The 27,654-nt window shown below is 43.9% G+C and overlaps 1 protein-coding gene across 2 annotated transcripts in view; it reads left to right on the forward strand.

Moving 5' to 3' along the window:
- Nucleotides 1-535: 535 nt before the first annotated feature.
- The window catches only part of LOC311489458 (tensin-3-like), a 31,286-nt gene continuing 4,167 nt past the window's right edge, over nucleotides 536-27,654 (forward strand). The window contains exons 1-20 of one of the 2 annotated variants that reach the window (XM_084546536.1): nucleotides 536-896; nucleotides 7,263-7,430; nucleotides 7,651-7,701; nucleotides 7,902-8,024; nucleotides 8,432-8,496; nucleotides 9,491-9,574; nucleotides 10,791-10,903; nucleotides 11,349-11,409; nucleotides 11,606-11,681; nucleotides 11,767-11,896; nucleotides 12,153-12,218; nucleotides 13,545-13,646; nucleotides 18,610-19,785; nucleotides 22,666-22,823; nucleotides 22,933-23,065; nucleotides 23,650-23,733; nucleotides 25,221-25,368; nucleotides 25,516-26,030; nucleotides 26,137-26,223; nucleotides 26,315-26,446. In XM_084546536.1, coding sequence (XP_084402662.1) covers nucleotides 7,281-7,430; nucleotides 7,651-7,701; nucleotides 7,902-8,024; nucleotides 8,432-8,496; nucleotides 9,491-9,574; nucleotides 10,791-10,903; nucleotides 11,349-11,409; nucleotides 11,606-11,681; nucleotides 11,767-11,896; nucleotides 12,153-12,218; nucleotides 13,545-13,646; nucleotides 18,610-19,785; nucleotides 22,666-22,823; nucleotides 22,933-23,065; nucleotides 23,650-23,733; nucleotides 25,221-25,368; nucleotides 25,516-26,030; nucleotides 26,137-26,223; nucleotides 26,315-26,446 — 3,454 coding nt within the window. In that variant the 5' untranslated portion in view covers nucleotides 536-896; nucleotides 7,263-7,280. The remainder of the gene's footprint in view (nucleotides 897-7,262; nucleotides 7,431-7,650; nucleotides 7,702-7,901; nucleotides 8,025-8,431; nucleotides 8,497-9,490; nucleotides 9,575-10,790; nucleotides 10,904-11,348; nucleotides 11,410-11,605; nucleotides 11,682-11,766; nucleotides 11,897-12,152; nucleotides 12,219-13,544; nucleotides 13,647-18,609; nucleotides 19,786-22,665; nucleotides 22,824-22,932; nucleotides 23,066-23,649; nucleotides 23,734-25,220; nucleotides 25,369-25,515; nucleotides 26,031-26,136; nucleotides 26,224-26,314; nucleotides 26,447-27,654) is intronic. The other variant, XM_084546537.1, reaches the window with a different exon arrangement.

Raw genomic sequence — 27,654 nt, forward strand, 5'->3', positions numbered from 1 at the left:
TGAGTTTCATCATACCACAAGCCGTAAAAACAGACTCGTTCGCTTCAGTTATAGTTTAAGTTCTCAGTTTTACGAGGTATTTTGAATAAATACACAAAAGCCTGGACGTCACAAGTTGCAATTTTGTGCAATTTTGTTAAAGTTAGATTGTTCTCGCCCTGTATCTCTTTTAGCGGGATGGAAAATCCCTAGTGATGCAAAACAGGCCCGTCTAGAAGAAAATATTTGGTCAGTATGGGCTGTGGCCATTCACTTAAGTCATTAATCCTCTCTCTCGTTGAGATTAAATGTTTATATTTTTAATTCAGTGGATTTTACTAAAGATATCGTATTTCTTGGGGGATTTTTGTTGTGGGGTGGCCGGAAGTCTCTGTCTGCGTGTGAGGAGAGGGTGAGAACAAACGGAGAGAGTCACAGGGAGGAGGCCGAAGGATTGTGGAGGTATAGAGCTAAAGGGGAGGGAACAAGGGAGGCAGCCTTTAGCGGCGCAGTGGGGTAGGACAAGCCCATGCCAGGACTTGTGTCGGCTGCAGCGGTAGCCTGGACTGGAGGAAGTTTGCAGGGGGTGGGGGGTGAGTAGAAACAGCAGGAGAGGCAGTTCAGGAATCGAGCAGGGGCTTCCATTTTATCATCAGTATCCTCAGAAAACGGCGAGTAAAAGCATCGGGTCCAGCTGGGATAAAGTTAGCGCGCAGAAGCGCCTGTGATCGGCCCGAGAGCGCATTCCAGCAGAGGGAAATGAGCCTCTCAGCGCGCACTAAGCCTGTATGACGGGGCTGAGGGCTCTTTGACTCAGGACTTCACCCGACTCTCTCTCTCTCCCAGCAGCTTTGACTGACAAAGGGAATCAAAGGGGGGAAAAGACGAAAAAAAGTGCTCCCTTTCATTTTAAAGAGGTAAGGCACGGTGTCTGAACTTTTCCACGGTCAATCATTTGCACGGAAGGTTTTAAAGTCGGCCTGGTCAGTGCTTAAAAAGCAGGATTAGACTTCCACACTCCAGAGTACCTTTCAACTCCTTTTCTTCCCTTTAGCTCTCAGTCACATTTCATTGAGTTTGCTCATTTAGTCAAAGAGCAAAACAGGACATTGCTCTCTGTATTTACTTTGGCCCGAACTGGGGATGTAGGCTGTGTGTGTGTGTGTGTGTGCTCCTATGCTCTTTCAGTAAGACTCTGGCTGCAGTGAAGGGAGTCATTCATACTGAGCAAAAACTGATCTTGTGGTGGCTTTTTTCTTCTTCTTCCTCTTCTTTTTTTTTTTTTTAAATTTGAAAGAGTATTATTGAAAGCCTTTCAACTGAACTCCATAAAGCTGGGCCTGACCTCCTGGACTCTTTTTAGCTTTTAAATGTCTTCCTCAGTGAATTGTATTTTGCAGTTGCCATAATTTGGGGTTCCATGCTGTTGTGGGCTATGGTGCACTGAAGACCTTTTATAATGTGAAACATATGGGACCCTTCTCGTGTAAAACTTGCACAGAGTAGTCTAAAGAACTACTCTGTCTTGTTTGTTGTCTGTTTACTGTCTGCCCGTGGATAAATGACAGAGAAAGTATGAATTTTTCCGTTGCACTGCAGCTACGGTGCAGTTTTTATTTTTTTTTTTTGGAGCCTTAAGGCTATGTTTCTCAGGCAGCCATTATTGATGACATGGATAAGAGCGCTTACATCACAGCGGCTACAACTCGCCTCAGTTGAATATCAGAACATTTCTTTCTCTCCTTTAAAAAAAAAAAGCAGACACATGCATTTGCACACTCCAGCACACCTTTCCTTCAGCCAACATAAATCACGCAGGTAGTTCTGTGCTTTTTGCAGGCTAAACTCTTTCAAGATTAGCTTTAATTACAGAGCCAGCGAAACAGGAGAAACAGTTTTGAACTGGCAATTATAGCTTTTGTTCCCGGTTCTATTTCGAGTTCAGAGCCGTATGAATAATATCTACGCCTCCAGGTGAAAAGGAGACGTGAAAAGTGTCCATTTTTCTGACTGATAAAAGGAGGTTGTGACAAAGGGCTGCCACAGCGAGAAATAAATGTGTATCCTGATAGTGTCGTTTGGACAGGTGGGTTGGCAGAGGGCTGGAGTTGTGTACCGAATGCAGAACCCCGAGATCCCAGCATGGGATGGGAGGCTGGGGCATTTCATTTTTGTCAGGGCCACTTGGTTGACATGTGTAAGTCATTAAACAAACGCAGACTTGGAGAATGAAAGCAGTAAAGGGGCAAGAATGGCAAGAAAAGGGGGAAAGAAAAAGGAAGACGGAGAGAGTGAGAGTGGGAACGTAATCCATTTTGGAACGCATTCCACTATGACCCTGGGATAGAAAATGGTAATTAGGGAGTACTTTAGGAGCCTTAAGGGTGCAGAGATTTGCTCAGAGTCAGGACTCTCATTTTTATTTCCCTCAAAATATCTCATAAAAACTTAAGACAAATACATGCTAGAGTTCCAGGGTTACAAAATAAACCTGCTATAAATACCCTACTCCCACTTCTGTGGCTTTTTTTTTCAATAGTTCTCATGGTTTGTTTATTTCAGTTCCTCAGCAGTGAATGGGTGTCAAAGCCACAGCATAAACACACAGAGCCCCTGACAGGAAAAGGCCAGAACAAACTGTGGCCTTGTCCTTCTCCGGGCCCTTAAACCAGCCCGTTGTGTCACTGTGGACAAGTTATCCCGCGGTATGAGGCGCACTCTCGTGCCAAGCATGAATGCAAGGCGGTTTGGAACAGCAGAGCTGATGGTATCAAGGTTATTAAATGGCTATTAGATGTGAAGGCTAAATACCGACAGGGGGGGTACAGCCAGACGACCAGGGCAAGAACAAATCCGTTCCGCTTCTACAACTCCTCTCATCTGATGGAGGGATAAACGAGAATAAATAGGTCTTTGTGTTAGGAGAAAAATTGAGCTAACTGTTGTAAAAACGCTTAAACTTGAAAAAAACAACAACAACATTTCCGTCCAGCAGCCAGCCTGCAGGCAGCCAGACTTCCTGAAGCATTTATGGCACTTTAGGTGTTACCCAGGTTTGCAGACAAACAGCTTAGACGATCATTAATCTGTCCAGTTCCCTGAAGAGACTCCAGTGTACTGTATTGTGTAGATTTTTTCCATAGATGCAAAACCGAGGCCGTCTCTGTTCGCCAGGCTCGGTTGAGCTTCATCGGCCCTCTTTGACTGTCTGGACCAGATAAAAATAATCATTTCAAATTTAATGGATCTGCGAAACGATTCAAGTTGTCTAAAAATGGACACCGTTGCCACAACATGTCAATCATAAACCCAATGTTTGAGGCACCAGGGGCAATTTAGTTTGATTTCAGAGTGTGAATGGGGGGGAGGGGGGAGGGAAGGGACGCTTTGATTGCTTTCATATGTGTGCAGGCATGACGTTTGTGTATGTTCCAGTTTTCTCTCATCTCTTTCTTTGCGAGCCATTCAGTTGAATGTGAAACAGGTAGATTCAGCTGGAGTTGAGTTTGATGATTGCGGCAACTTCAATATGAAGACTTAATGCTTTTCTTCTCCGTAATACTCCATTTCATGCTTTTTGCATTTGGGGCTTTGAGTTGGATGCTGTTGCTGTTCTATGGCTTTGGGCTCTGATTGTAGCTTGAGATTATCAATGACATTGTACAGACTAAACATCAAATCTGAGAAAGAATGGATACATTGATTGGTTATGAAAATAAAAGAAATTGTGGTCCAAATGTAATCCCTATCCTTCCCCCCCATCCTTTGAACCAGGCTTTTTTTTTTTTTTTTTTTTTTTTGCCTGTGATGCATTTCTTCCTCCACTGGTTTGTACAAATATATCAAAACAATCTGTAGGAGGATGAGTGAAATCACTAATGGAAAATGCAGTCATGGAGGCCGTAGACATGTAGCAACCAGCATACAGACAAGCTTTGGCATAAATGGATTCGGTTGCTGTTGCTCTGGAGAGAGGGAGAGAATTTTATTGTTTTCGACAGATAATTTAGCAAAGTCGTTGCCAGCTGTTGTCACCACAGTAGACTCAACAATGAAAACATGCATGAGGTCACTCACTGCTCACCCGATTAGGCTGTGATTTAACCCCTCAACAGGGCCTGACTAGCTGGATTTTGAGCCTCATTTTACAGTTGCAGTTTATGTCCTGTCCCATAATGTCTCATCTTTTACCCCGTGGTTCACCTGCTTATAAAAAAAATTAAAGATACCGTACAGTGCAGGCCAGGTGGAGGGTGTGTCTCCTGAATTAGGAACAGGCTTCGTCCAAGCACTTAAACACGCACTCGTAATCTGTCTTCCCGGCATTTCTTGTCATGAGTGGAATGTTTGATTCTATTATTTTCGGCGTTGTTCAATCGAAAGAAAGGCATTCTGGAATGGGTCCCGAGTGATGGTTGTGCATGTGTGAACGTGGCTGACAGCGCCGACGCAGCCGAGTCAAGCACTTACCTGCAGGGGCTGGACCCGGGGGAGCCAGACACACCCTAATCCCCCAACATCCTGACCTTAGCAAACCTGTCGCAGCTTGTTCGCCGGAGACCTGGCAACCCGTTTTCAGCGATCTCTCTCTGTCTACCCGGTTCCTCTTACCTGCCCTTCTCACACAGTGCCATGGGTGGGCTCTGGATTTGAGCACCTTGGCACTACTTATGCTGCCTTTGTGAGATAATGCTGTGCCTTAAACCAGGAACAAAAGCAGTCGCTGGAAATTAAAGACCAATTATCCTTAGTGCGTGCTCGGGCAAGTCACTCGCGTGGGTTCGAATGATGAGTGGGAGAAGTGAGGGGTTGTAGTCGGAAAATGTTGATTGGCGCGTTTTTGCACATGAGTAATTCATGTAAAATGAATTAACCTCAAACAGATATTTAGAAATTCTATTTCTATATTTGCTAATAATAGTTCATTTATAGTTGAATTTTCTTGGAAATGGGCTGGATTTCTACCTTTGGAAAGACAGCCAGACAGCGTGATTTTTCAGCTAATAAACTGTTCCACTAAATTAAGTCGCTACCATTCCCCCACACTCCCAGGTCGCACAGAGGTTAAGTGTTAGGTAGCCTTCCCATTTCTAGTTAGCACAGTACTTTGACACTTCTAAAATATACGCCTTCTTCCCACGACCCTGCCCTGGACATACACCGAGCCTAAGTACTGGCTGGGTCTCTTCATTAATTTCCCATTAGTCAACAGTTTTTCCTCAGAGTCACAGGGGAAATAGACTAACCCCGCCATTAGTTGCAACAACCCCTGAGGACCCCACCACCCCCCGCTTCCAGCACCTCCACACACAAAAAAACATGGCCCAGTTTCCCCGAGTGATGACCTCTTCACATGGCCTCTTTTCATTCCGCTCTGAGGGTTGGTTTAAGCCATGGCTACACTGTCCCTGCTTTTACGGCTCCCTCGCTGTGCCCCTTCAAAGTGGCTGGGCTGTAGCCCGGAGTCATCTCGCACTTAATTGACAGACACATTCTTGACTCCCGATCATTTAATCACAACAAACAGTCGGGGTCATTCAAGACGGATGATGATATCTCTGGCAGCCTTAGTAATGTACCTCTGTTTGTGAGTGTGCATCAAAAATGAAAGAGTAATCAGTTAGTTTACATTTTTTTTAATTCATTCATCACATCACAGTTTATCAATGTGTTTATCAGTGATAGAACTATTTGAATGACTGGTTTGTTGGTTGGTAATACGTAAAAATGCAAAACTTGGAGTAGCCCTAGCTTCTAAGCTGTGAAAATTAGTCTCACATACTTGCAAGCAGAATGTTGTGATATTATTATGGGTGTTAATTTATGATATGTTTTTCTTTACTTGTTTTACACAAACCAATCAGCGAAATAGTGAAATATAGTGAAAGTAAAGTGTTGAAGTATGAGAAAAATGGACTGGTCATCAAAGACAGCAGTTATACGCAAGAGCTTGTCATTATGTTGATGCTTTCCAGTACTTAGCAACCAGCCACCTGATGGCTCACCAACAGTATGGGGCCACTGTTGAGCACCAGTGACCCTGTATTTGTGGTTTGTACCGCACTGTTGCCAATAAATAGACCCCTGACACCCTATTTTTAGCTGTTTTAGCGCGTTGAATCGATGGTGCAATGCGCTGGTCAGACAGATCGACCTAATTATATTTTCCTGCACATAAGTTGGAAGGATGCTAGGAGAGGCCAGCTCTCTACGATGGTTTGGAGTTCTCGCTAGCTACCTGGCTTCTTAGCTAGTCCTACCTCTCGAAGTGTCATCCTTTTGAATGACAGAGATAGACTATTGCCACCTGATGGTCTTGAGAGTTATTTCCTCTCACGTAGGCCGTGGACAGTTGTTTTTTTGTGTGCTGTTTTCAAGAGCAACTCTTGAGGCAGTGTCACCATCAGCTGTTATATCAGTTTTTGGTTTTTTTATGTCTGGTTGGTGTGTCCAGGACTAATAACTCGTCACTGATATAACTATAACTGTGGAGGTTACTTTGGTCAGCAAACAGTCAGCTGGGTCTGTTTTTACTTCTTCAGTTCAGTCTGTTTCGTGTCTTTATATTTACAGATAGCTTTGGAAAATCTCCACCAGTTTCATTTTGTGTCAGTCGAGTAATTGATTAATCCACAGGCAACAACGCGCTGCTTTCCAGTTGGCAGGGAGTGTGACGCGACTGTGAGGCTGCACAGAGATGACTAGATAAGAGAGTAAAGGATGTGTCTGCGGGGCTGTGGTGGGCTGGCCGAGGGGGAGACGGGCTCTCTCTAGACCACCGCGGCAGGAAGTTCACGGCCATGAGGTCACAGGGACACGCCATCACTCGGGGATTTACAACAACTGGTTTCAACCGGAATTCTTTGAAAGTTTTTCTTTTCCTTTGTCACTTCTGCGCCGACTGACTGACTGACTGACTGACTGACTGACTAGATTGTCGGTGTCTAAGCGTTTGATAGTGCTGTCGCTTAGCTCTATTTGCAGTCTAGATAATGAGCAGTTATCTGTCATATGTTGCATTGTTTTGTTTAAACCAGTGCAGTATTTGTGACACACACTGTTGGCCATAGCTGTGTAAACAAGACACCCTGTGCCACACAATCTGGAATTGAAGTCATTCTCTAAAGATATCTGCAGTGGAAAACCTCCACACGATGACTAAAGCTGAGGACTTTGATCATCAAATATTGACTTGAGTGAAGCGCTCAAAATGGGAACGGTGTGAAAGAATTCCACAGCCTTATCCTCCTGTATCTCTCCTGCGATATTTCGTTTTCGAACAGGAAATCTCAAGATTCACGATGGAGGAGGGATACGAACTCGACCTGACGTACATCACAGAGCGCATCATAGCCGTGTCCTTCCCCCGGGGCTGCTCGGAGGAGATCTACGCGCACAACCTGAAGGATGTCACGCGAATGCTCAAGTCCAAGCATGAAGATAATTACCTGGTCAGTGCTCGTCAGAGTGCACGCTCGCCGTCTCGCCCTGAAACGGGCCACAGACAAGGAGTGTCAAAGTGCAAACAGTATTGATGTCGGGGCTGGTGGGCTTTCATGGGATATTGACATGAAAGTATTGATCTCAGCAGCACGGCTTATCTTTCACCTGTGCTCAATCTCAATAAGAACACTTTGAGTCATGTGCTTTTCTGTGTCACGTTTTCTACAGATTATCAACCTGTCAGAGAAGAGACATGATCTCTCTAAAATGAACCCCAAGGTAAGTTTCTGCTTAATCTTAAAATCCCAGCAACAAATTGTGCACGTCTTTATCTCTGTGCATGCCCTTTGATCGACTCTTGTCTAGCCGGCTACTGTAAACAGTATTTTATTGATTGGCATTGCACAGGGACAGAGGATGAGGACTGTAGTTGTGAGCCACCAGTGTAGGTATTCACTGTATATTGTGGTATTTTTAAGACCCTGGATACAGGCTGGCCGGACATGCACGCTCCACCTCTGGATAAGATCTGCACCATCTGTAAGGCCATGGAGAGCTGGCTCAACGCTGATCCTCTACATGTGGTCGTCATACACTGCAGGGTGAGCATCTACAGTGTTATTTAACAGTTACTCCATTTCTTTAAAGGAGTACTTAAGAAAAATGGTATTCCTCTGTAACAGTTAAGATTTGTGACTAAATCTACCACAACCAGGGTAAAAAAATGGAATATGATTAAAGCTAATCTGCTTTCTGCTGAGGTTTGATCAGGTTTGATTGACAGGAAGAAAAAAATCCATCAGCTGCCATGGGAATGTGATTATTTTTTTCCTAAATGACTCATTCCAATCAATGAAATATAACCGTTGGAAGTAATAGTGTGTTTATGAAGCATCACCTCATACAAAATACACTTTCTGGGGACCTTTTGGAGCCTTTAAAGTGAAAAAACTCCTGCAAAAACTGCTGCATGTGTAGTAAATCATCTCTTGTCTTGTCTCGGTTTTAGGGCGGCAAGGGTCGAATCGGCGTCGTAATATCATCCTTCGTGCATTTCACTGACGTATCAGCCAGGTAAGCGCTGGAGTGCGTCACGATCGCTGTGTCATGTTACGATAAATGTTGTTGTCAGGATTCATCCAAATCTGAGTGCACCCACTCACTGTTTGGCAGCGAACAGCAAAACCACAACACTTCAAGGAGGAGTTTTTGTGGAAGAGAAGTGAGGTCGTTGCCTATCCAACGCTTGATCTCTTTACCTTCTTTAAATTTAGGGTGAATGTGAGTCATAAAGTGAGTCAAAGAAAAGTAATCCCTGTCCAAATCAAAGGGAAGCCACACGATTTAGGCTATGAATCACCCCGTATTGGATTGCATGAATCAACTCTGAAACATGCTCGCTACTGCGATGCCTTCTGGCCACAGTGTCACTTACGAGAAGCGCATTCATCCTGAAGAAAACCGATTCTAATTATCCAGCCATTGTCAGGAAATGCGAAGAACTCTGAGAATGAGATGGCCACTGTGTACTGTCCGATCCGTTTTTGCACATAGCAGCCATTGCCGCATGAGCACGTCGGTCTTTGATTTAGCCAAACTTTGCTTTCCTGCGTGTTTACTGAGGAGACAAACTCAGAGTGGCGTATGTGAAAGACAAAGGGGGGAAAAAAGGGGAATAGAGGAAGAGATAGGAAAACAATCGGACAGATTTACAATGGAACAGATTGAGGTGGGGGGCAGAGGGAGATGGCCGATGAGAGAGGACCAGAGCTGTGGTGAAAAGGCTCCAGCCCCTGTTGATTTTAGGTCTGCCTGAATGGCCAAGCTGTGCACACACTCTGTCCTCCTCTCCCCCTCTGTGTTTACTTAATGCTGGCATTCTCTTCCTCTCTGTTTAAATCCTCTGTCTCTTCACTTACTTTCCCTGTTGTCTATTATATATGTGTGCATATGCTTGTGCGTGTTGCCTTTATTTAAGTTGGGGTTAACACTGTTAAATTATAGAGCAGAGCGTAATCTTATGACCGAGTCATAATTACCTAAAGTGTTTATCGTGTCTCCCTCAAAGTGCTGATCAGGCGTTGGACCGCTTCGCCATGAGGAAATACTACGACGATAAGGTCTCAGCCCTGATGACACCTTCACAGAAGCGGTAAGACCCAAAACATGAGCACGCCCTTCTGTTCAGCAACATACAACTAACCATACGTTGCCCAACTGGTGCCTTGTTGACCCACGTCTGCGTCCAAACATTTGAATCCCACCTGATTCAATACAAAACAGTGGGTGCTGTTTGTCTGTATTTTAACTGAATGCCAGTCATTGTTGATAGTTTTAATGAGAATGGGATCCCATGGTGACCTGGTGTAATCCTAACCTCGTCAGCACTCACACCGATGGCTCTCAGCTCGGATAGAGCTGGTTTCTCCAAGATGTCTTGTTTCCACGTTAAACTTTTACAAAAATTACAATAATTACGGATCCTTAAAGGTGCTGGATTTAATTTCCTTTTGACAGTTTCACTTTTACTGGTCTTTGTCCTAAGCTAAGTGCTTTCATATTTAGGGTAAAGACCTGAGAGTGGTATTGATCCTCTCGCTCAACATTTTGAGCGAGAATGAAAATGTTATAGTGATGTCTGTAGAGTTTCTAAGTTTAGGCTTCACACTATGGACGACAAAATTATAGGTTTTGCTGCCCACATAGTCACTAAGTTGAAGTCAAATGGGAGCTACGGACTAGTGGTTAGAGAAGCAGATTTAGGACCATAAGGTCACAGTTTAAATCCCTTGGCCATGAATATGTCAGCAACTAAACCTCCCAAACAGCATGCGCAAGCATGATGTGTGTAAGAATGGACGTGTTAAATGCAGAGAACAAATTTCATCATGAGGGATTAATAAAGCATAACAAGTGGTTGTTGAAGTTGCTATGTCATCATCCATGTAAAAATCTGACAATCCCTCCTTATTTTTTTAATGTTGTGTACGGTGACGTAGCACTGGGAACAGGCTAGAATAGGCCTTTCTTACATTTTTCATACAGAACAGAATTATGCTTAGAAAGTGAAAGTAAAACCAACACATACGACCGATGGATGCTTCAGTGCATTAGGGGAGTGCTGAAAAAGGTTAGTTTGGGTTGGACGTCAGTTTGTAGCGCCATATCTACGGCTTCCTTTGAAAAGAACTTGTTGTATCTTAGCCTCAATTGCATGACCCGTATCTCGAGAGACTCCATTTCTTATGAGTGCATTATTTGATGCTAAAGACCAAACTAAAAGTGTGTCATACCCAGCGTTAGATATTCGGATGTTTTCTGTTCTTTGATGTATAATGTTAATGTCCTCCTCTGTACTTTCCTGGCAGGTATGTTTGGATCCTCAACAGTTTACTAAGCGGATCCATGAAGATCAACGCCTCCCCCTTGTTCCTGCACTGCGTCATCCTGCACGGGATACCAAACTTTGACGCCACTCGAGGTTATACTCTTACTGTTTACCACTACACACAGCTGCACGTCTCAATGAAAATACAATCACTGTTACCATGACAGAAAAATAAAAAAGAACTGAGACTCAACCACATCAGTAAACAAAATAAAGTCTTATCTGAAGTTTATGTGCTTCTCTTCTTCCACCACCACACACATGCTCAGACATATAGAGGTTCCCAGTAAAACCATGGGAATTCACACATTTACGCGCTTGCGTGTAAATTGCTGTTTTCACTGGAGTTCACTGGAACAACAAAGGTCTTCGTCACATCATGGAGCTTAAAGCTTTTTTCTCACAGCGGCGGCTTATCGCGCTTTATTTCGAAACCAAACAATCTGTGAAACTACTCTTGAATATTTTAACAGGCTTATTGAGGTCATGTTATCATTGAGGCACCCGTAACAAACATTTGTTTTTCCTTTTTATTTAGTGTGCCGTCCATACATCAAGGTCTATCAGGGAATGCAAGCAGTGTATTCATCTGGAGTCTAGTGAGTAACCTACGAATGTGGTGCCATCATTTGAGCATTGTTGTTTACTTCAAAGAATACTTTGGAATACTTTAAAGCAGTTTTCTGGGAAGGTTATTCTTCATTTTAATTCCGAGCGACTGGTTTCTGTAAATATCTGTAATTGCTTCCAAGCTCTGGCTCAATTTGGCCGACTCCTCTGCTGTTTTTCTTTAAGTCACATTGGTCCAGGCCACAGAGACCGTGTATGCATCACCCTGGAGCCAGCCCAGCTCCTCAAAGGGGACATCATGGTAGGAAAAACAAAGCAAGATGGACTTTCAGAGACAACCTCACTGACAAGGCAGCGATTTCAGTATTTTATATCTTCTTTTGTAGATTAAATGCTATCACAAAAGTGACGTAACTTCAGAGCGTGAAGTTATTTTCCGGCTGCAGTTCCACACGGGAGCAGTGCAGGGTTACAACCTGATGTTTGAAAAGGAGGACATGGAGACTGCCAACAAAGGTAGGCCTGAAAAAAAATAAACTATTTTAAAGGCAGGCCTCAACGTGCTGCTGCTAGTTAACAGCAACTCTTCCACTCTACGCAGCATCTGCAAGGCTCAGTCTGGCTTTAATTTAGACTTGGCACTTCTAGACCAGTAATCTTGTTTTCCAAAACATGTTACGTATACTGCAAGAATCCTAGCTGCAGCACCATTCATCTTTCCAGTTCTGAGTGGCAAAAATTTATTGCATTCCTGTGTGTGGTGATATTTCAGATCCCAGATTTCCAGATTATGGTAAAGTGGAGCTGGTATTCTCAGAGGGACCGGAGAAGATTCCAGGTAGATTCCTTCAGCTTTTTTATTTATTTATTTTTAAAGTTGCTACAGGGAGATGTAGCTGAGAAAACAAACGCAGTGCTTTCTCCAGTTTTTTGCTGTGGTCTGGACGTCCCTCTCTACCCCCTGGTGAGAGGGGATGTGGAATGCTACAGAGGGGAAATGTAGTGTGAAGTGTGTGCTGACAGAGAGGTAAAGAAGCACAGCATGTGCTGACCCAGAACCCCACAGGAGTGAAACTATGTGGGTCTGTATGTGTGTCTAGTAACACAGTGTGCTGTATTTATTTGTCTATTTGCATTTTAAACACATATTTAAGGTTTAATGATCCTTTACAGACCAGGAGCATAATGAAAATATTTCTATATGCAAATATTGATCTTTTGATCAAAAGCGTTTGTCCCCAACTGATATAGCTAAGTGATAAAGATAAATAATTTTGGAAATCACATATTTTCCTTTAATAATCAGAACATCAATAAGACTTCCTTATCACATTACTGTAATATGAAGCTGCATCCAGGAAATAGCTAGTGGTTAGGCTAGCAATTGTAAATATGAAGCTAGCATCGAGAGTTTTAGGTAGTTGGTAGGCTAGCTACTGTAATAATGAAGGTACAGTTGGTTGTGTTAGCAAGCTGTATGGCTCACTACTGAAAATATTGAGCTACACAGGAACTAGCTAGCTGTTAGGCTAGCCACTCTAAATATTAAACTCCAGCTAGGTAGCCTAACATCTAGTTAGCACAGAGGAAACAGCCCTATACCAGTGGTGACACACTTTCTTGGCTTGCAAATTACTTTTACAATGACCAAATCAAAATAAAAAAATGAAAAAATAAAAACCTTCTTCAGTCAATATAAATTGCAAGGCTAACTACTCGCTAGTGTTTTGCCGCAGCTTGAGCGTCTGGGCACGCATGAGTGGGGAGATTTCAGACCAGCCCCCCATCAATCCATCATTGTATTGTACATCAACCGAGTGTCAAATGCCATAATGAGGATAGATCATATTATGTCTGGTTTGTTTAAACTTTACAAAAGCGAAATGATTATTTTGTTTTAAGAGAAAACCTTGCTAACTATTCAGTTTTATGCTAAGCTAAGCTAACTTTCAGTCTCATTTAACTCAGGCCAAAGTTTCAAACTATTCCTTTAAGGCTTTTAAACCTGAGAATTGTGTTTAAAAATATCAGGGAAATATTGAAACTGTTTATTTTTGACAGCTTAATATTTGTACTGTTTTCCTTTCATTTTGTCGAGCTTTGTTGATATGAACAGCAGATACGTAGGTTGAGTAATACATAGTTACGTTATTTTTGGATCCAGGTGCAGACAGGTGGCAAAATGGAGCAGATGTTATTGTGGACTACAACACAGCAGATCCTCTAACCCGCTGGGACTCGTACCAGAACATCTGTGATGGTGAAGGTACTGTTGCTACGCTGCATTAGTCACTACATGACTCACAAGACTGTAACAGCGCCATTGGCCTACTTAATGAATCAGACACATTCTGAGCAAAAACAGTACTGGTAGTTTTATGAATGAAAGCTTTATGTTTTAAACATTAAATACCTGTTTTTAATGTGCTCTCTGTGTTTCACACATACACAAACACATGCTTTCTCTCAAGAAATGAACACAGCGTGACTGGTCCCGTAGCCCGTGCGGTGTGACTGCATTAATATTCACACTCAGTCACCACAAGCCTGGTTAATGTTGCAATTGTTGGTAATGGGAGTTTACCTGCAACATAAGACCCAGTCAGTTTACCTTTAGACTGCAGCATGATGAGTATGGAAAGGAGTGTTGTTTCTGTGTGAGGGATTGGGAGGAGTGTTGTTGTATGTAGGGAATGCAAGGTTCAGAGGAAGAGAGGTTAGTTCTCAAGAGATTTCTGTTTTGTTGTTTCATGAAATGAAAAGGCATGCTTTAACCGTCCCACACACACACACACATATACACTCTCACTAGCGCCCACACACACACATATATATATATATACTCACACTCAGAGCCACCCTGTCGGGGCGTCCCGTCCTAGCTGTGGTTGTTGCTCTCCACTCAACCACAGAATTCACAACAGCCTCCCAGAATAGAGCGACGTGGTGGTGGCATTAAAGCCCAGATCCACCCTTTTCCAGCATTCATTGAGTGTTTTTATAAGCTAAGTTCAGCTTGATGAAAATGAGCGGCCTTTTTTATATTTTCATCTAAAATACTTCACATAGACTTTTATGCACGCTGCTGGAAATGCAATGAAAGCACAACCACTCGAATTTAAGAATTCATCAAAGCGAAGCAAAGGCATCAACAAAGGAGCATTTTTTTTGTATTGCCTTGATTGCAGAGCATTCATGTGGGATATTTACAGCCTTGTTTTCTCGTGTAAACACTACATCTGAAAGGGAAGACTCGGAGCTTTGTTGGAATTCTACATCTACTTACCAGCCGTCCTCTGGCAGGCTGTCACTCAGGGGACGGTCAGGAGGAGGAAGTCTAGAAAACGTTTGCCACTATAGTGCTAAGGTTGTGAAAAGAAAACCTCATTTACTTCAATGACTTTTCTTCAGTGGTCCGAGTGTTTGTTTATCCCCATGTGTGAATTAAGAGTTGAATTTTAAAAGGTTGTTTTTTCCAAAAAGGCCGTTTTACTTGTTGTCTTTGTATAGCCGCGTTAATATGGTTTTTATTGGTCAGTTTACTCAAGTGTATTTCCTGCTAGCCTCTGCTCAGCCACGTGGAGAGTGCCTTCAGGTTTCTGCTTCCACCACAATACATTGTAGATGAGCAGGTTTACATTTCAGAGTTAGGGAGGCACCCTTTCTGTAAAGAATTTTTTTTTTAGAGGGAAATTTCTCAACTTGCACACAGACGGTGCTGTTGGGTATTTTCCCAGGGGAGTATTTCTCTTGAGTGAAATGTAATTCCATAAAAACAAACACAGCAATAAATATTTATTATCCTGATTACGAATTACATAAAGTACAATTTAGTAAACTTTAACCCATATCCAAAGAATGGAGGTTGTTTACTGAAAAAGATAATTAAACTATTTTGTATAGAAACTCTCTTGTCATTTGACATTTGCGGTAAAATCCCTAATGAACTGATGAGAACATCCTTTAAAATAAACTCAGAAGTCAAAGTTGGGAATGATGGCATACCAAGTCGAAACAGTGATATAATCAATAGTGATGTTTGCTCACTAGCTGGGTTTAACCATTGATGACAACCATTTGATAATAATGCATTAAGTGATGTTTTGCCCGTACACACCTTGTCCACAGGTAAAGTTAGACAGCACTGTGTGTCATGATACACAAATAGACAGCAGTGCAAGTAAACACTGCATATTATTACAGCTTTCACTATTCTTGATGCATGGGGCAGCCAATCTCGGATTTTGGGGTCAGGCTGGGTAACTTTCTTCCAGCTTCCTAATCTGAAGTCCCACCATTATCTGGGGGTCTTCCTGTTGAAATTTCCCATTGGGAATTTGGAATTTCCACTTGCCAGTTCATTAGGTACACTAGTGAAAACAAATGCATTCTAATGTAACAGTCCTGCTTGAAGTCTTAGCTTCATGAAGATTATGGTATACCTGAGAGAGCTGTTGATTCAACTGTGTTTTCATTTTGGAGGCTGTGGTTTGCAGTACTTTTAAATGGTCTTGTGCTGTACAAACAGATTCTATTTAACTTCATTTGTCTGAAACACTTTCTCACTCACCCCCATCTGTATAAAGCCGTGCAGACAGTTTTATGTGTTCACACTGAGAGATATCCATCACTGAGAATAATATGCTACTGTTTAATTCAATCCAGTTTAACAGCACCACAAACTACCTACTCCAAAATTATCATACAGTTGAATTCTTTCTGACCTTTCTGACACATAAACAGAAGTAAAAATAAGCATTTTCACTAGTTTTGGCAATTGAGTGTGTAATGTAACCCATTCATGTAATGTTCCAAAGTGTTGTGTTCTCAGTGATGGATATCTATGATTGTGAACACATAAAACTGTCTGCATGGCTTTATGCATAGAGATAGAGGTGAGTGAGAAAGAAACACAAGAAGCACAGTTTGTGCAGGACATTATGCACAAAAATGGACAAATTGTAAGAGAATTTTAAGAGAGAATTCCCGTGTACACATAGGCTTGGGCGGAAGAAAACGAGGACGTTCATCGTCATATGCTTTTGACTCACTTTTTTGGCATTCGGGAGGTGCGGGATGGTAGACACAGAGAAGGAGTGGAAAGGGTTGGGTAATTGCATAGCCATACACGACCAGACCTCCTCTTGCGATACACGAGCAGTTTGAGGAACAGTTGCGGTTTTGCTTCTCTATGCACTGTAATTGGCGGATTATTCGGGGACTGACCGTACCACAACAGCCGGCATGATGAATGCGAGATATAAATGCTTTGACTGATTTTCTCAGTCAAAGAACATAGTTGGTGAACCATGTATGGCTTTGTGTAATCTCGATAGGTAAAACTGTTTTTGAAACAATTCTTCAAACCCATAATTGGGTGTAGGGCACATCTGTTTTCTTGCCAGTGTTGCACATGACAACAGCAGGCGTGTAATTTCACGACACTCAAGAGTGAGAGAAAAACAACTTGGCTGCCGCTTTTCATGAGAATTGCCCAAAGCTCAGAGTGGAAGCTAAAGATTGCTTTAATTAAAAAGTGTCTTTCTTCAGAGTGAAAATGTCCTGAGCTGCAGGAATGTTGTTGTCATTCTCTGATCCTCTCGTGGCCGCCCCTTTCTCTGTTCTCTTTTTTTTTTTCGCCCCTTCTCTCAATGGGGTAGTCCCCTAATGCAGGGCAAGAGGTCGGGTTACCGGTTTCCTCCAACCCGCCTCCTCTCCTTAGCCCCGCCTCACTTGTTTACATTCCTCTGCCCTTATTTGGAGATCTCAAGGTCCCCCCCGCCTTGTGTAGAGTGCAAACACTCTCACCTTCTCAGCAGAGAAAGAGAGTGGGGCCAACTTATTCGAACTCTCCTGATTTGCCCCTTACTATTATCTGCCAGTTAAGAGCCATGTCCGCTCTCGTGCGTCTGCATTGTCTCTTCTCCTCTTCAATTTCACCAGGGACAGGGATTGTCTCGTACCTGGCAGGGACAGCGAAGGTAAGAGACTACATTGCTGAGACAAATGGGTGGCCGTGAAAGAAAAGCGAGGGATACTGCGATGACAGGGGGTGTAAGATAAAGCTGGCCAGCGTTGAGGTTAAGAGGTTAAAAACCTGCTTGCACCTTGCTCGGAGGAATGTTGTGAGAAGGATTTGTTGGGAAACTCCCGGAGGATCTGACCTGAATGGAGCCCCGAGCCGTAGCTGCTCAAGGTCCCACCAGTGTGTTTGTGTGAGTGGGGGGCCAAGCCATACATACATACATACAGGAGCAGGAGGAGGAGGATGGGGTGGAGGTGGAGGGGGAGCTTTTATCATGCGTGTCTGGTATTCAGATCCTCTGGTATTGGTTTGAGTGAAAGGCAAGTACTTGAGGCCGTAAGTTGAGGGAGAAGCGTAGGAGTCATGTTCCAGCTCTCTTTTGTTGAGGAAGAGTGACAGTGAAGCAGCAATTTTACTTAACTTGGCAACGCTGCTCACCCGCACTTCTTCCCCAGCCTTCATTTTGAAGACATCCAGCATGGCCAAACCCTGTTTTCTTTTATTGCTGTCTCAGATTTAACTCTTCTTTGCAACACGGCTGACTTCTGTGATTTTTCTTTTACTTCTGAGGATTAAGGAGGTTGTTTGGACATATGCTGGGGGTCAAGGGGCAAGCAAGAGGGACTAGGGTGGCTTAATCACAGCAGGGTGAGGAATGCAGGGGTCAGACAAGATCCACAGTCGTCTGACTCTTAGCTTAGAGAGAACTTAGCATCTCTTATACAACCTGGGCATGAAGGAGACCTTTGGCTGGTGCACATGCTACACTTCTACTAAACAAGCCCTTTGACAGATCAACAGGTGGCCTAATGGGAGAGAATGAATGGAGAAGTTTAGCTTAAAGCAAGCTCAGATGACAATATCAAAATGAACGATTGACTGATTCTTCAATTCTGCACATCTAATTCGGGGATTTGTCTCAATTTAGTTACACGATTCACATTTTTTTTTGTCTAATTGTTTTAATGTCCTGGCTATCTGTAGTCTGAAATGTTGTCTGTGTCATGTAAGCTGTGATTAGATGTTGTCAATCAAAGATTCTGTTTGTGGTGTGACATGACCGTGCATGTTAACAGAGTCTTGTTTTGTCTGTGGTCCCGTGCCGTTTGTGTTTGTCTGTGTGAGTCTGTGCCGTCTGTGTGTGTCTCTGTGTGTGCCCATACCGGCTGACTGTATGAAGCGCTGCATCTCTTCTATTTTGCAGCACCACGCTCTCAAGGCCTAACCCGTGACAAAGCGGCTAACAAGAGGAGCAACAGCGGAGGAGAGGCCACGCTGGGCCGAGGGACCCGCACAACCTCCGCCACCTCTAGCCCTGACCATAGCGACCACACCCTCTCTGTCAGCAGTGACTCAGGCCTGTCTAGTACTTCTCTGTGGGCAGACAGACCCACACCTGTCACCACCGTCACCACCACCGCTGCTGCTGCCAAGGCTAACCAGGGACCCAGCCAGCAGGAAAAGGTCCAGCTGAAGCGTCTCCTTAGTGGCTTTGGTCTTGAGGATCCGTCACTGGAGGAGATGGATGATCAAGGCCCCAGAGTTGGCGTCCAGCGGATAGTCCCAGCACAAGTGCACATTAACGGAGACACACGACCACGTGAGAGGGAAACGGACATCCTGGATGACGAGGTCATTACAGGTCATGATCTGCACAGTGTGGACAGCTTAGGGACCTTGTCGTCCTCGTGCCACAAGAGCAGCCAAAACTCCCTGCTGTCAGACGGCTTCGGAAGTCCAGGAGGAGAGGAGCACCAAAGCCAAAGCCAGCACCACCTCCATCACCCCGTAGCCCCTCAGATGGAGGAGTATGAGAGATCCTACGCTGAGGCTAGAAGGGGCTGTCTGAGCTCCAGGAGCAACTCTGTGGCTTCTTCTAATCCCAGCAGTGCTCCCGCACCCAAGCAGCACGTCTACAGACAGGGAAGCTATTCCACACAGTCCTGGGTCCGTCAGCAGCAGATGGTTGCTGCACAACAGTTTATATACATGTCCGAGGATGGAAATGAAACCGATAGATACTCTGGGAGCAAGCAGGGGAGCAGCTCGTCCAAAGCAGGCCTCCCCACCGAACCGCAGGCAGACGCTATTAGAAATGCAGCATCCCACAAAGAACAGGCGACGATAAACAACAACAACAACAACAAACGGGACGAGGAGTTCAAATCTCTCACGATGGACATTGACAACTCCATCGACCAGCTCAATCAGCTGATCATGGACCTGGACCCCACGTTCATGCCGGTATCGAGCCACGGGAGCTCCGTTAAGAAGAATGGCGGGACGCACATCAACGGCTCAGCGGGCAAATGCTCAAACGGCGTCAATCTCAGATTGGACGATAATAACGCAGAAAGCCTGAAAAACACAAAGCAAACAGGTAAGATCGTCAGACAGTTTGGGTGTGGTGGCGGTGGTGTGGTGTGGTGTGGTGTGGTGTGGCCATGTGGTTGTGGAAGAGAAGCGTGTGATGGTTCTCATTAAACCATAGGAGTTGTTTACCTGGTTATTAGGAAGAAACATAGCAAAAAAAGATTTGAACTGACATGCTAAGAATATTCAAACCTGTGCAGATCCTCTCCAGCAGCTCCACTCCAGAATTAACAAAGCACTGCCTCTGTCCCTCTCCCACCTGGCGTGTTTTAGTGGCAGAAATAGCAGGGTTGTTGCCAGGCTTTCAGATGTTTTCGGTATGTTTCTGAGGAAAGAGCGCCGTCCAGACTTGCCTGTGTAGCTATCTGAGTACAGGATCAGTTATGGTGCATGAAGAAAGAGAGAGCAGCTGTCATCAAACATTCTGAACACGCCGTCTCTCGATGTTTGATTGTAGACAATTAGACAGACTGATATTTCAGTTTGTGTTTCCCTTAAGACATGTAGCTCATTGTTGTGTATAGGGCACAAACAACATGTCTCTACAGTAGATACTCAGCAAAGTTATGTCCTCTTTGTTTGTGTTGAAGCTGCTCCCAGGAATGATATTCAAGGATGAAGTGTATAAAGTTCCGCCATCTGTCTTTGTTTCCCCTTCAGCCATACAACAGCGATAAACATAATCAGGAAAAACCTCAAGCAGCCTTTTCATCTATTTTTTCCAGACTACAGAGTTTAGAGTTTTTCTATGTCAGGTTTGGCTCATACACTCTTACAGGTGAGCAAGTTTGGTGCAAGTGACTCAAGAACATTCACACTAATGTGCAGCTGCTTTAACACCCAGTGAGGCAGAGAAAAATGTTAAAAGCTGTCTGAATCGCTGCATGTACAGTACATGTGGTTGCAGGGAGGAGGGGACGGGTGCAGAAGTTGGGGAGGCCGGAGGAATTTCCAGAACAGGAACAAGCTAGCCCGCAGGCAAAGTTTTTTCCATTTGATTCCAAAGGCATACCTGTCTGCGCATATCCACTATACAAGAGCACGATTCCAAGAAACAAACGCCAAAGGCTATAACCTTGCTGTTTATCAACTAACCTGTCGGAAGCGAAGGTTTGGTTTGCTTTTAATGAGGATTTTAAAGGTGAGGCATTTTGACCAGTGCTGTATAATGTATGATTAAGAAACTCTGGTTAAATTATTATGACTTGATAGATAATCAGTCTTGCCTCGAGGAATTCCAGCTGCCGTTGTGCTGCCTCCATGCCTTTAAAGATTGCATCCATTATCCATGTAACTAGACCACTCATGCCTGTCTCCCTTGTGCCCATCATGTTATTGCATGCAGCCTCCATGTTTTTATTCTTTTCACTATTTCACTCACTGCTCATCATACACCCACGCATCGAGGAGGTGAAGAAAATGAAAAAGAAGGAGATGAAAGGTTATGGTGCTTGTGTTTGTTTTTTTTTCGAAACGAGAAGAAAATCCTGCAAGATTCGACTGCGTTTGCAAGTTGACAGACATGAAATACTTTTTCACGTGTAAATTGTGTGTCTAAATTTTAATATATATGTACATTGCGATCCACAATGCATATGCATTTTAAGAAAATTTAATGAGGTAGATGTTTATAGTGAGGAGCTGGGGTGGAGCGAGGGGTTGATCTAACTGAGAACCCAGGGGCGGCTTGTAAATCTGTGGAGACCAGACATCTCAATCAATCCAGGCATGCCCCAAAAACCCCACCTCCCCCCAACATATATACATTTGCTTTTTGGTCTAAAATCAGCTAATCATTAAATTATTTTCAAATGGACCAGGATACATCATGATGGGAAACATTATTGACTTTTATAAGGGCATTTTTGGAGCTATCCGCTAGAGATCATAAGATGCATTGCCCATGAAACCGCTTCTTCACTTTTTGGACACAGTTCAGACACCACATCATCTTTTATGTAGAGTCTTATGGTTGCATAATACATTTCCCATCCCTGCTTTTGAAAGATTACAGCAATGATGGCTTTCAAGTGAAGGATTGGAGGGAATCTTGGTTTACAAGCAAAACAAAAATCCTTTATGCTGCGTATCTGTAACACAAGAGGAGGAACATTGCATGTCACTGGATTATGCGTGGAGAAACGCTGCCAAGTATGAACACAATGCCGTCCATGTCGTCCATCCTCGCCTCAGACAATAGTGAGTAATGATCCCAGGCTTTAGCACTTCTGCACCATTAGCATTCTTCAGGACTGAGAGGTCGCAGCTCGCTGGGAGGGCTCAAATTAACACCCTGGTGCTGAGTGGCAGCACTCTTCAGAGTAGTCACAACATTGACCTCCCCCAAACACACACACTCCTCACACTGTAACCCACTGGCCAGACCCCTGGCATTCCTCAGCTGTCTTCTCAAAACATTACCAGAGGCAAAACCCCGGAGTTAGCCGTGTGGTCCTTTCTCTTAAGCAAATGCTCAAATTAAAATGTCACAAATCCCTAACTTCTTTATGTGGATGAGTTATTATGGTGATTGTGTCAAGTTCCAGTACTTTTTGCTGTCCAGCTAAATGAATCTGAGAAACCTGAAAAAAATTCACATTTCGATAGTGATACTGAATAACCTCATTGCGTAAGCCAAGTCTGTGATGCGTTTCAGAGTAGCCGGACATTTCAGTGCTACCTTGACCTTGAAGCAGACAGTGTTGGAACACTGTTGGAAAAAACATTTAGCCGAATACCTTCCTAAAAGTTACCAAAGGTCACTGCTGTTTTTTCCATGCAGTATTCCTTTAATGCTGTTTACTTCCTTGAAATTAATGATGCCTGTAAATCTGTTGACATTTCATGACGTTCTCGCCGCGGATGTCTTCTACCTGTGTGTATGCAGCTGTCCAGTCCAGTGAGGTCCGAGCGGGTGTCACACGGAGTCTAAGTTGCCAAGGAAGGGATGTCGTGGATCACCCAGGTTTCTGTAACTCAGGGTGGGGTGAGACACAGGAGTACAGGGGCCAGCGGACATATTCGCCCTATGTGCCACAGTCCCAGGTAAAAACAGCACCCATGCACAGTGTATAAACCTTGAATGTAATTGTCTTTTTCCCCTTTCCTGTATTGTGGGTTACATCTATGTATGTGTTGTGTTTTTGTTTTACAGCATTCCATATTATACAGGAGTGACAGTGTGGATTACAGGGCCCAGGGCCCAGACATAGACAGTGGAGTTGAGGCCGGTAGTGACATGACTCCACCCACTCCTGCCTTCCCCATTTCTCCACCAACACCATATGGTAAATACAGTGTAGGCACTTTTGGACAAACAGTTTTGGGGGCTCTCTGTGGGTAACTACCCACTGGGGAGCACCTCCGAAAACTACATACCTTCAAGTTTTGTTTGTCCTTTTAGAAAGCTATACTAAATCACTTAGTTCTGCACAATATACAACCATGTTGCATGAAGACTCAATAAAGCCTGGGCTTCACTGTCCGTCCAAGTCTCCTTTGTTTAGTTCCATTTTTAAGACCTGTTGTTTGCATGGCTAACATTTTACCAAAGTTTATACTTTTTTAAAAGCGGCGGTTGCTGCTGTTGCATTTACTAACCATCATACAATTACAGTGCTCAACATTTGCTGGGAAAGTATCTGTACTGAAGTAGGAGCTAGAACAGAACCTTAATACAGCTAAAACAAAGAACTAATAAGTTTCTGTAAGAAAAAAAAAAAAAAAAAAGCACTTCCTCCAACAGTTATAGGAAAAATTTTCCTGTGTCACTGTAGCCATTTTTCTGTTCTCTTTGCATTCGATTGTGTTTGTATCGGTCACCATATTTATTTGGTTTGAGTAAACGTCCTCGTGTACTTTGTGTTTTCAGTGAAAAATATGTCAGAAGTGACTCACCTCATACAAACTCCATCTCCCAATATGCAGTCTTATGGAGGCTACAAAACGGACCACGGTAAGTCCAAATACAAGCTATTCTTTTGAGAAAGCTACGGTACATGAAACTGTAATAAACAATCCAGAGGGAAGAAGTGGTCTTTCATTGTGAAGATGACAGCAATGGAAAACTGAATTTAGTTAATCAATCAAATATAGAGGAATAAGCAGTTAAACAAAACTTTTTATGTTTTTACGTTTTTTTTTCCTTTCTTTTAGTATCTGTGTGTGTTTTTTTTCTTCTCATCCCACTAAACATAGCGAGTGACAGACACGCAATGGGTGGGAGATAATTGCAGGCGTCTCCTTTCATGTCTGCCCTGGGACTGCATGTTTGGATCCACTTTGTCATTAGAACAGAACTATTTTGGGCCCCCCCTTGCTTTACCTAATAATTGCGACACTGGTTGTGGAATTGTAGCGAGAGGCTGGAAACAAAGGCGTCACGTATGTGCAGGAGCGGGGAGATTCCTAACCGTTCCCTGCCCTTCATGTTGTGTTTCTGAAGAATGTCTGCGTGGTCAGGGCCTGCAGAGGGAACTTTTTTAAGCATAGCTGTGTTGTTCTGCAGATAAAAACGGAGCTATTGTGCCGTTTTTTTTTTGCATGGGTACTTTTTTTTTCTGTGGTCTTTGTCTGCGAGGATCACGCCCAGACGGATATCACCCTGTCAAAAATCCCACTGTGCACCAAACCATTACTTGAATTTTCATTCCTTTTTGACCTCTCATTCGCTCGTCTCCATAGAGATCTACAGTATGTCTCAAAGCTGCGGGGCCTGGGAGCAGATCTGTGCCCCCGCTGTGCCTCTCGCTACCTCAGACATTCAGGCTAGAATCCCTGCATTCAGTCGTGCCACATCTCCATGGTTACCACGGGTCAGGAAGCATGGCACGAAGAACTTCTCTTCCCCCTATGAAAGTGTCTCTGTGTACGCGGAGGGGAAACAGGGACAAGAAGAAACCAGCGACTCTTTCACAGCGTTGCACCTCTGGTTTCTATAAAAGCAGAGCAAACCTGGCTGTAAAGACAGAGTTGGAACATGAGGTTTTAGATTCTGGGATGTCAGTGGCTCCAGACTGCGACTGATTGAAATCAAGCTTTTATGTAATTATGGCAGTACGATTTTAATTTCTAGCTGCAGTGGCGTTTGATTTGTTGACCCTGTGGGTTGCGGCAGGGCTAATCAGTGATTGGTTTTATATAGATTGAATAGCTGGGTTCGAAGCTATGTTGACAGTTTTCATTACATTTCAACGCCAATATAGATTGATTGTTACTGGAACCAACCCAGAGCTTTTTCCCAGGGGATTTTTTCTATTTTCATCATAGAGTCCTTACTTGTTGTAGCAAGTGCATTTTGACTTTGAAAGTTTTTTTTCTGCAGATTTTCTCTCTTTAAAAATTTGCTTGCATCACAGTTTCTGTCCTTATTTTCATTTAAACATTAAAAAAAAGAGATACCTTGATATTGAATGTATTCACAAATGTGCTTTATAATTGCAGTTTTTGATGCGCATACAGAACCCCGGGGATATTCAGAGATCGGTCATATCGGAGTGGAGAGTCTGCCGGCCTCCTCCATGAACTGCCACAGGACGCTAAGCTCGACACACTCTGCCTCTAATGTTGGGAGCCTCCAGCAGACAGAGAGGTACAGATCAGACTTTTACAATTGCAACAATTTGTTACCACCAGAGAGAAGATAGTTTATTCCTTGACCTGATCATACTGAGAACCCTTTAATATTAATTGCAAGTGTTCCGTTTCTTTTTTGTTTTCTTTTTTCTCATAACTCAAGCTCATCCGTGAACCAGTCCTGGCCCGAGCATCCAGTCCTGAGCCGCCACTCCTCTTTGAGCAGCTACCCCTCTTCCAGACAGCCGCCTCACCACTCCATGTCACTGGACTACGGCCACCACTCTCCTCCCCTGCACCACCCCCACATCCACCCGGCTCCGAACGCCCACAGCTCTCCCCGGAGCAGCCAGCGAAGCCGCATGGCTTGCTATGCTCTCAACCGCTTTGATACGCAGGAGGACTCCGGTCCTGGCTATTGCACAGACTGTCCAAACATGGGCATCGACAGGGATCTTTTTACCTCAGTGGATGGGCAGAATCAGGCTCCCCAGATGCAGCCGCCGCTTTTACCTGAGAAGAAGAGGGCGTCAGACGGGGAGCATTCGCTGGGAACAGCCTCTCCGGCTCTGAGCGGATTCTCAAGCCCCCACAGCGGGAGCTCCCTGAGTATTCCATTCCCAAACGTCTTGCCTGACTTGTCAGCTCAGATGCCAGGCACAGCGTCGCCTCTGCCTGGTAAGCAAACACCTGCCAAAGAAGCCAGTGGGCGTCCCATGGCTTGATTATCATGAACAAAATAAGTACTGACATGACTGATGTGGCTGATCCCTGTGTTTTCCAGATGTTCTGGCCACCAAGCAGGTTACTGTAAAATTTGTGCAGGACACATCAAAATTCTGGTACAAGCCCGATATATCAAGGGATCAAGGTATGCACTCCGCCTTTCTTCTAGAGTGACAAAGAAAAAGAAACAAAAAACTTCAGAGCAGCATTTAATTTATGTGTTTCTCTTCATTCAGCTATTTCAGTGTTGAAGGACAAGGAGCCTGGCTGCTTCATTGTGCGGGACAGCCACTCCTTCAGAGGGGCCTACGGTCTGGCTATGAAGGTGGCTACACCCCCTCCCTCAGTTCTCCAACAGAGCAAAAAGGGTAAGGCCTAGTTAATTGAATAGCATCACAGAAGCATTATATTTTACACAGACTTTTTGAATTAACATTATTTAAAGAAACATTTGGGATACAAATATTTGCTCTATCTAACCCTATCGCTTCTGTGTCTGTGGGTTAAATACACAACTGAAGTGTGGATGCCTAGCTGAGCATGAAGTCTGTACACTTGAGGAATTGATCAACTTCCAAATAAATGCGGATTAAACAGACAAAAAACATTTTCCGACAGAGTAATTCCAGTTTCCTTCTTGCCTTCATGCTAAGCTAGTCTAAAACCCCATTGATTCCACCATCATACTTTCAGTTATCATCATTAAAAGTATCAGAGATCGGTCCAGTAGTACGGACGTCCTGGGAATCATCCGTAACAAAGCCATCTTCAGTTACAGCTCACTGTACTCACCTTCATGGTGGAACCTGAGAGTCCCTCTTTCATTCTGTGTTTCTCTCTCCTGGGCATCATCACCATGAAGCCAAATAGACCTCTATTGCCTGATAGTCTTAGATGTACGGCTAATGTTTCAGCCATTAACAAAGGATGTCCTGGGTCCCTAAGCCTGCTCTGATCCCAGGGCCTTCCACAGGGAAGCTCCTTGCCCCACATTACTCCGTCTGATATAGATGTTACAGTATATCGCAGTAGTGGGGTCAGAGCAGCTTATTGTACATGGCTATTTACTGCCTGGGGTGTTGGTTTAGCATATTTAGAAAAAAAGAGGGGTTTTTTTTTGGAATGAAAACAAAGTCTGTAGAGGAATCAGGCCAAACATTCTCTGGCCACGTTTCAACATGGAAACAAAGGCTGATTGAGTGATGACAGAGAGTCACACATAACTTATTCCTAGTCATAAAAGGGCTGAAGGACATTAAAGCCCACACAAACGGAGCATCACATTTATAAGATTATTTATTTAAGGTATATACTGCTGACAAAGAGAAACACATAAGGGCACATAGGATGCCCTCATGCCCTTCACAAACCACCCCGCTCCCTGCGTTCAGTCCTTTCATTTTGCCCCCCCTGACTCACTCACACCTGTCCTTTTGTTTGCCTTCACCTCCTACTCACAGTCCAACAGCACCTGTGGTGACATCATGACACAGTCCAATCCCCGCGCTCTGATCTTGGGGCATTGTGACTCCTTATAAGTGCGAAACCTAACCCACCTCAAGGAGCGGGCTTTTTC

Source organism: Chelon labrosus, assembly GCF_963514085.1.
Source record: "Chelon labrosus genome assembly, chromosome: 6".
Classification (NCBI taxonomy): Eukaryota; Metazoa; Chordata; class Actinopteri; order Mugiliformes; family Mugilidae; genus Chelon; species Chelon labrosus.